This window comes from Gadus chalcogrammus, chromosome 10, assembly GCF_026213295.1.
Source record: "Gadus chalcogrammus isolate NIFS_2021 chromosome 10, NIFS_Gcha_1.0, whole genome shotgun sequence".
Classification (NCBI taxonomy): Eukaryota; Metazoa; Chordata; class Actinopteri; order Gadiformes; family Gadidae; genus Gadus; species Gadus chalcogrammus.
In genome coordinates, this window is record NC_079421.1 from 21,280,550 (window position 1) to 21,290,088 (window position 9,539).

General features: G+C 43.5%; 1 protein-coding gene across 1 annotated transcript in view; it reads left to right on the forward strand.

Moving 5' to 3' along the window:
• Nucleotides 1-6,310: 6,310 nt before the first annotated feature.
• fgfrl1a (fibroblast growth factor receptor like 1a) overlaps nucleotides 6,311-9,539 on the forward strand; it is a 73,067-nt gene continuing 69,838 nt past the window's right edge. The window contains exons 1-2 of the mRNA XM_056600062.1: nucleotides 6,311-6,809; nucleotides 8,114-8,217. Of these exons, the coding sequence (XP_056456037.1) occupies nucleotides 8,154-8,217 (64 nt within the window). The 5' untranslated portion in view covers nucleotides 6,311-6,809; nucleotides 8,114-8,153. The remainder of the gene's footprint in view (nucleotides 6,810-8,113; nucleotides 8,218-9,539) is intronic.

The following is a 9,539-nucleotide window of genomic DNA, read 5'->3' on the forward strand; positions in this document are numbered from 1 at the left end:
TGTGTGTGTGTGTGTGTGTGTGTGTGTGTGTGTGTGTGTGTGTGTGTACGTCATGCACACGGAACCCTAGGGCCCACGGTGTGTGGTGTGTGTGTGTGTGTGTGTGTGTGTGTGTGTGTACGTCATGCACACGGAACCCTAGGGCCCACGGTGTGTGGTGTGTGTGTGTGTGTGTGTGTGTGTGTGTGTGTGTGTGTGTGTACGTCATGCACACGGAACCCTAGGGCCCACGGTGTGTGTGTGTGTGTGCGTGTGTGTGTGTCCGTGTGTGTGTCCGTCACGCACGCCCAAACGTATGTGCACACTCAGTTTTTTTTATGCGCAAAGAAAGACAAAGATGAAGTGAGATTTAGAGACATAGATAGCGCTCTGCTTTTGACGTTTGGCTAGAAAAAGGAGATGGCTGATTCAGAGAGGGCCAGGATCACTGTACAGAGGAATCTGCTCAACAAGGCTGTCTCACGTGGAACTCGAACAGACATGCATGTATATATAATTAACCCTTATTATTTGATTGCAAATTGCAGGTCTATATTATCAGTGAGATTCATCATTGGTGTTTAAACTAACCAAAAGGTGGAGTTATGAGAATGATTGATATAAATACTATTCAAAAAAAAAAAAAAAGATAATTTGAGGTGCTATTATGTAACATTGGAAATCCTTCTCATCATCAATGACAAGAGTGCACATTGTTCTTAAATATCATAGTCATGTTATTCTTACCAACGCGATTGGTTTGTTATTCTGAAAGGGTTAAGGGAAACCGTTGGATGAACTAAGATCTGCCTATATGTTAACACAGCAGATCCCGGTGAGTCCAAATTTCCCTCCTGCCGAAATGTGATCCATTTTGTTGCAATTCTGTGACCTTCACGTAGCCCGTGTTTAAATCCTCATAATCCTGTATGGGGCGTTAGCATAGCAACACATGCTAAGAAACACATGCTAGCGTCACCGGTGCTTAGCAACACATGCTAAGCGCCGGTCAACCGGTTCAAACATATGTCGTTTGACTCGGACCCAGGGTTACGTGATCATAGAGGCGGTAGCTTGGTCTATTCATCATGGTCAAGCACTTCATTTATTCATCTGCGATGGGGTCAGAGGTCGAGTGTCGAGAGGGGAAGGGGGGATGCTATTCTCAGTACCTGAGTTTTCACAGTGAAGTCGGGCTGTTGGGCTAGTGAGAAGTGAATTTAGCTAATCAAGTCTTTAACACTGGTTTTTGGAGACAGAATGAACAACGACCCAGTGGTGTTCAGTTGACGCAGAGTAATTGTTGTGGGAAAGGTCAGAAACACACAAGAGTTGTGTGCCTTTCTTAGTATGCAAAACGCACATGCGCACGCACATGCGCACGCACATCCGCACGCACGCACACACACACACAGGACTTTGAGTTCCCTCACACGCATCGACTGGCGGCATGCTCATTATTGTGCATTTCAGAAAAAGCTCAGACGTAAATTAATTCATCATCTCATCCATTCTCTCATTGACTTAATTTTAAAGCATATATAATATGTTTAGGTTTCATGAAAAAAGTGGGACAATTAGAAACAACAATTATTCTAAAAAAATCTCAAAAACACAAAGCTTTGCTATAAAACCAAATGATGCAAAAAAAAAAAAAAACATTCAATAAAACCTTTTGGGGGGCCTTGCATTTTGTATGAACAATTGAAATCCTTGTTATGGCTTTGAGTTGAAAGTTTTATTTTCACTGTCTTATAATTTATTACATAAGCCAACTAATTGTAATAATCTTCATTGGCAATGGACCGGTCGGTTTTGATTGCATAAAACTGGGATTATCTAATTATTATTTGATGTGCTATGTGGTACTTGTGGAGCATGTGTGGATATCTGGGTGTTGCTACCCACCTGTTGCACATTGATCAATGTGCAACAGGTTAAACCAGCATACTGTTATGTATTGTAGGTTGCCTACTGACAACTGGCTGGGGACTCCAGCTTGAAATTAGCCAAATAGGCTAAAGCTGCTCCTTCTCAAAGGGGACTGTCCACCAAAACTATAAACTATAAACAAAAACTTTTCTGGAGGAGTCAAGTAAAAGTTAGCAAGGTGGAGTGGGAGCCACCTAGATGGCGTGAAGCATTGGCATTTACACTGGCGCCCGATAGGGGCCTCTCAAGGGCAAGAAAGGACACAGGATGGGGTCCTTTCTCAATGGTCAACAGGTGTGCAGCCCCGGCCAGCACAACAGTCCAATCAGTCTGATTCGGTCCAGGTGAGGCTGCTTAAACCTGTTGTGTTTTTATTGCATGGAATCGGGATGATTCACTTGTTAGTTTGTGTTTGGGAATCTTCCGTTTTGATTGCATAGATCAGTTTTAAGTAAGTTATCCAATCTTTATTTTGGCAGGGTGCTGGGAAATAATGCTTGAAAATCCAAACACTTTGGAATGAAAAGTGTGCTTAAAGAGTGTATGAAGTGTGTGTAGGTCAGTCTCTTAAAACTGACTCCTTACTTCCTCTCTCTCTCCCTCTCTTGCACTTGTTCTCTCTCTCCATCCACCCGTTATCTTCTGCTCTTTCTCATCTCCTTCTCCAATACACTGCTCCCACCCAGCTTTATTAGTTTACCCCTCTCTACTCCTATACCAAGTCTTTCTCTTCCACAATCTCCTGTCTTACTCTCTGATCATGATCTCTCTCTCACTCTCTCTATCCCTCCCTGTCATCTCTTCTTCTCTCTCTCCATTTTCCATAATCAGTGCCCAGCTTGTAAAAACAGAATATAGAATCAAACTCAAACCACAGCTTTGAAAATTACCAAATTCCTCCATAAACGACACACACATACACACACTCAAACTCACATGCACAATATTGTACATGAACACTTTAATATATTGTACAGAACATAATCCAGGCATACCCTTTTTCATAAACAGTAGACAAGCACACACACACATTGCACTTCTACACACGCAAACATGTACCAGACATAAACTATAGGGAATGAGAAAACGAAACAGAACATGAGAACATACATTGATCCCAGCCAGAACATACTTGAACATTCACATGAATATCTCAAAAGAACACACACTCACACTCACTGTACACGTACAGCAGCAATAGTCTCTCGCCCTGTTTCCCTCCTTCCTTCCTGCCTCAGAAACCTAAACAAGGCCGCTTCTTAACCCTATACCACCAACCTGGCCATGCCACCCTAACAACCGACCACACCACCCTAGCAACCAGGCCATGCCATCCTAGCAACCAACATTGTCTCCCTAGCAACAAGCAATGTCACATAACGACCGTTTACTTCACCTTATCAAACGGCACTGCCACCCGAGCGAATGTGTGTGTGTTCTTGGTCTGCGTGGAAACATCAGAGCTGTATTTAGGCATCGAGAGCTAAACTCAGTGACTCTGTTTTGCCACGTGTATCTGATGATGGAGGCGATTCACTCGATACAGGATTAAGAAATAAGGATGGAATTGAACCAAACCAAAACCACATCCAACCCTAACCGCGTCAGGCATGCAGTGCAGTCTCACACCCCTTGCACAACTTCATCCATTACAAGAGAGTGTGGAAAAACAGGCCAGAAATGTAGAACAATAACCAGCTAATCGCGATCGGTCATAAGAAAACCCAAAACAAAAAGCTTTTGATATTATGCCCGTAGAATCCGTGATATTCCTCTGGGGTAGAGAACTGATACCCAACTAATCATAAATACTCCAATGATATCAAACATAATCAAATGAACTTGTGTGTGTGTCTGTTTGTGTGCATTTGTGTGCGCGTGGCTGTGTGTGTCAGCTACCAGGCTGCCCGATATAGCTTTAGCTTCAGATGAGTTTGCCTTTATGCAGTGTTCTGGCCGCCACCACATGAGCTACTACTCAAGGTCAAGAGTATCTCAGCTCTGCCTGGGTTTTTCTCTCTCTGTCGACGTCCAGCTACGAGTGTTACGGTTTGACAACGGGGCGGTGGTAGAAAACAAATGGACCTTGGAAACTGCGTGTTGGGACTCGTAGAGAACCAATGGGCCGGTCCTGAGGAGACTGTGGGTTTCCCAGTGGTCATGCTGGGAGAGACTTGGGCTATTTGTCTCTCTGGGTCGCTGTGTTCACTTTTTGTATAGATTCTCTTTTCAATTCTATACATCTATGTGCGTACATACCCACCAACATAAGGTTTAGCATGAGGCATGTGTAGCAGGCATCTTGGATATGAATCAAAAATGTACACCACAGGGGACGATGCAGTGCTCTGAACTCTGGGAAGCAGGGATGCTCATGCTGGGTGTGTGTGTGTGTGTGTGTGTGTGTGTGTGTGTGTGTGTGTGTGTGTGTGTGTGTGTGTGTGTGTGTGTGTGTGTGTGTGTGTGTGTGTGTGTGTGTGTGTGTGTGTGTGTTTACATTTTTCAGCCTTTACTGGTTTCAATACCAACTTCAAACATTACCCCCCCCCCCCCACACACACACACACGCGCGCGCGCGCGCGCGCGCGCACACACACACACACACACAGAAAATCAAACCAATACGGTACACACTTGCATTTATGTGGAACATATGTATCTTTATATACTGTGCCACACAGTCAAAAGCACACACACACACACACACACACACACACACACACACACACACACACACACACACACGTCAAATCAGTTCCTAACTATACTTTCCACAGAACATGAATTTCAGTGAGCCGTCGTCAGCTATTTTCCTGCTACCCTCCACAGCATATAACTGCTACTAGACTACACATAAAACAATGACCAATCGGTGTGCCGTGTGTGTGTGTGTGTGTGTGTGTGTGTGTGTGTGTGTGTGTGTGTGTGTGTGTGTGTGTGTGTGTGTGTGTGTGTGTGTGTGTGTGTGTGTGTGTGTGTGTGTGTGTGTGTGTGTGTGTGTGTGTGTGTGCGTGCGTGCGTGTGCTTTTGCGTGTGCAAGTGTGTAGACATCTGCTGAAGTCCTGCTGCTGATCTTCTTCAGTACTAGATGTAGGGTAAAGATATTTGTGGATCTTGACAACAATCTGGCCTTCTATGTTAACATGGAACACTGGTATGCTCAACCTATTTGTCGAATAAACAAAAGGTAATAATCCAGTCCAGACAAGGCTAACTTCAAGTTAAAACATATTTTCGACACGATACCGAAAGAGGTCGCTAGAGTTGCTTTGATTCACAACATCTGAGTAGCTCACTTGTTTCAACCGCATCGGTCCAAAGTACAGCCGTACTATTCACCGTCACATCGTCAACTCACTCATAACTTCGGTAACTTATATCGTCACTTCGGTAACCTATGGTGCAATGGTATACAATGGTGCAACCAAAATGTTGTTTTAATTACCAGGATATTAACTTTGCTATATGATTGGTGCTGTTTGCGATGGGCCCACATCTACGGACACACCTGACCAGCTTCGCCCGCCCCTTATGCAATAGTGTGCTTTTCCCCAAATCACCACTAGAGAGCGCTGTTGCCCTACAGTTTTAAAAAATAGAACGATACCTGTATGTAACACGGATCTATGAAGAGAAGATAAAGAGGAACTTTCGGAATGACAACCGATTAATGCTTTTGTCTAAGAATGGACTGATTTTGCATCGTGGATGTAGCAGTGACTTACCTCAAGGTGGCAGTGTTGATCTAAATCAATGCAAGTTGCGGACTTCAAGGATGGAATAGAAGTAAAAAACAAATAGGCCTACTATTTTTGCATCGTTAGATATTTTCATAGACATAAAAGAAGTGCATTCTTAGAAGAATAATATTGCATACTGTTATAAGGCCTGTAATAAGCTATTGAAATGTTTTTAGTTAGATTTAACTTGATAAAATTAGCAAGTTGAAGGAATATTAACATCCTAACAAGTAACATCTGTGCTTCTTCCTCTGTATCGTGCTTGTTCATGAATATGCGGCTACATAGGCAAAGCTTTTTTAGATACCTTTGGCATGTTTTTATTTAAAATTCAACAGGCCTTTAATTGATTCGGGCTCTTTACAACCTGCCTCGTTTACCCATATTTATTAAATCAGCCAATATGCTGTGACACATTGTATTTTGAAACATCTTATTTATTTATTTTATACAGGTTTCCAGTCGAAACCGCAGAAGGCGATCACTTAAAGCTAAACCTAATAAATAAAGCTGATCAAAGCTAACGTAATAGTTCGAAACGAATAGCATTAGAAGAAATTAACCATGCGTCTGCTGCGTTTTTCCACCAAATTTCAACAGCAGCTATCCTCTGCTCTGATTGGTTGAAAGTTCCGCGCTGGGAAGGACTGGTAGCGTGACCACTCCGCTGCTTGTTTTCCGCTCGCGGCGGCAGAAACCCGGAGGCGATACAGAAACACTGTGCGCTTAATGAACACAGGAAACACTTATCTTTTCTCCATTCAGAACATAATTATTTCATCTTTTTGGTCAACAGGCGGAAATACGAGCAGAATTTTTTCCTTCCGATTGCTGCTATTCTTTCTCTGTCTCTCTTTCGCTGTCATTCAGAAATCGTACCACTGAAGCCACATTTTAAGCGCTCATGTGTGTGCGCTTGTTCTTTTTATAACTCTAAACTTTTTCTACAGTGGCTTCACTGGGTCATTCCGCCTTTTAATTAATTCATCAAAACTATCGAGACGCGGTTGTCCTGGCTAAATCGACAGAAGAGTTACTGAATGTGTTGATCTGTTCCTGATGAGATCGATTGGACCAATTGGGACCAGCACAGTATGTTGAAATAAAAAAAGTGGATAACAAACTGAGGAATATCTTTCATCCCTGCTGAATATCAAAGTAAGTTGGATTTTCATTTTAGATGCACACACTCAAATATGTCTGTTCTGTATAGCCGACACTATACCATCTCATCGTAGTGGCCTATATTGAGGTGACTGTTTTGAGATCGTATTTATTTATATTCGCATTCATACACACATCGTTTTGTGTTTGTTCGTTCAGGGGAATTTTTTTATGTACCTGAAGAGATGTTCCGAGGAGATGATTGGAAACTGACAGATGTGACAGATGTGGCAGATGTGGTCATGATGTCGCATCTCCAGCATTGAAACGGGATCCTATACCGTGAGGGTCACAGAGGAATTTGTGGAAGGAATTGCTCGAGTAAAGAGAGACTGCTTGACAGGTGGCCCAAGTAATTCGATAATACAAATACTAAAGCATTTTTTTGGAACCTTACAGGAAAGGTGTCTGCGCGTATCTATTCATGTTGGAGTAGACTCGATTCCCTACAAAATAGAATTTGCAATTCCAATTTTTTTGCATCATAACATTTTTTATTAAATGGTCAGATAGGGACATTTGAAACTGGGTAGCATACACCGTATTGGGAGCTATATTGAACGAGAATATGTTGGAGGAAAATTCAAGATAATGCTCGGGAAACATGGATGATATAGTTTATAAGACATGGAATGCAGTTCATATTTGTATGAAACAAGTATTGGAATAAATCACTTTTTAGAGGGATTGAGCCATGAAGTATCACACAATTTAGGCTGTATTGAAGATTGAGTACAAAACAAAAATGAATACAGGGATAGATAAAATTATCAAAAAGTGTTCACGTGACTGATACATCTTTGCAGTCCGACTGTTTGATTCTTGTTAGTATCCAATTGTTGCATGTTACATATTAATCAAAATATGGCCTCTGAAACCTGATTAGAAAGGACATATATCATATTATGTTGAGCTTCCTGGAAATGTGTGTATTCGTGCCTGTGTGTACATGTGTGTGTGAATGTAAGTGTGCGTGTTAATGAGTGAATCTATGTAATCAATGCTATAGGGAGTTATTTTAATTTGTACCAACTGCAGAAAAGTATGAAAACTCACCAGCTAAATTACTTTCGCTGTGACTTTGCCCTTCTTATCAAATCAACAAAATGTTTCTTAAATAATGTTGTTGTTAGTACACTGGGCTTGGGACGTTCGTTGTGAGGATAGACCATGAAAAAAATCTGTGAACCTATTCGAATGATTTATCTCCAACAACATAACACCTTTATCCTTTCACCATTAATTGTCTATGTTTATCTTTGTGTGTTTCATTTTTCTAAACTTTCTTCTTGTTTCAGGTTGAAGAGTGAGGACATCCATCGTGGTCTGTCAGCCATAATGAATCTTCTATGGACCTGTCTGTTTCTTCTGGAGTCTGTCTGGACAGCCACTGCTGTGCGAGGTAAACGCCTTCACACCCTTCAGACCCTATGAACATATTGCTTATGATGTCAAGAGCCGAACAACACAAATACTAATCAAAGCAACAACAATACCACCCACAGCAAGCTGTTAAGTTGTTTAACGTTGAAAGCCGAAACATCTTCATTTGTACCATGGAGAGAAATACGTGCGTTTTGAGAAGGAGTCTGATTCTGCTCATTGTATAGTTCTACACACACACATACACACCCTATTGTTTCTTCGGTTGAACATCGTGGGCGGCATATGGCTCCGGAGGTAGAGGAGGTTGGCTGGTAACCGGAAGGTTGCTAGCTCTATCACAGGCTCCCCATAGCCAAGTGTCCCTGAGCAACACACCTCACCTCAACTGCCCCTGACGAGCTGGCTGTCGCCTTGCATGGTTGTGTGAATGTTTGTATGAATGGGTGAATGTTAGGCAATATTGTAAGGAGCTTTGAGTGGCCACTGGTTTGAAAAGCCATATGTAAATGCAGTCCATTTAGCGTTTGACATCCTCATAATGACTTCTCCTTTATTGCGTCCTAAACTAATCAAAATAACAACGACAAGAGCAGGGGGGAAAGCTGAAATAAACAACAGCGAATCCTGCATGCAGTCTGCAGCGTGGAGGTCATACCCCCTGACCCTCACGGAGCTAACCGGGCCCCCAGCAGAGCAGGGCCTGGTCGGGGTCGAAGCAGGCCCCCGGCCAGGCCGAGGAGTGAGGACCATGCCCAGGGTGGGTGGGTGGATGGAGGGATGATTGGTGATGAGTGACTGGTGACCATGCTGCGTTCAGCGAGCTCCGCTGCCAGACACGGGGAAGGAAAGTAAACACAGGGCCGCGGCCTGACCAGAGATCAGATTAGATTAGCCAATTAGAGATGTTTGCTGTGCAATACCACAGTGCTTCCCCACTTCCTTCCTCCCCTCTCCATCTCTCACCGCCAGTGAATGGAGCCTTGGGCAGCTGGAGGAGGGAGGGGGGAGAGGGGGAGGAGGAGGAGGAGAAGGAGGAGGGAGGGGGGAGAGGGGGAGGAGGAGGAGGGGGAGGAGGAGGAGGGAGGGGGGAGGGGGGGTGGAGGAGGAGGAGGAGGAGGAGGAGGACGGGGCAGGAGGAGGAGGAGGGGGAGGGGGAGGAGGTGCTTGAGGTAAAGTTCAGCAGAGCGACGAGGAGACAACAAAGACAAGAGAGGAGAACGACTTTGAATTAAAAAGTGTAATCAAGAAAACAAGTGTGGAGAGCGAGATGAGAGAGAGAGGAGAGAGAGAGAGAGGAGAGAGAGAGGAGGAGAGAGGAGAGATAGAGAGAGAGAGAGG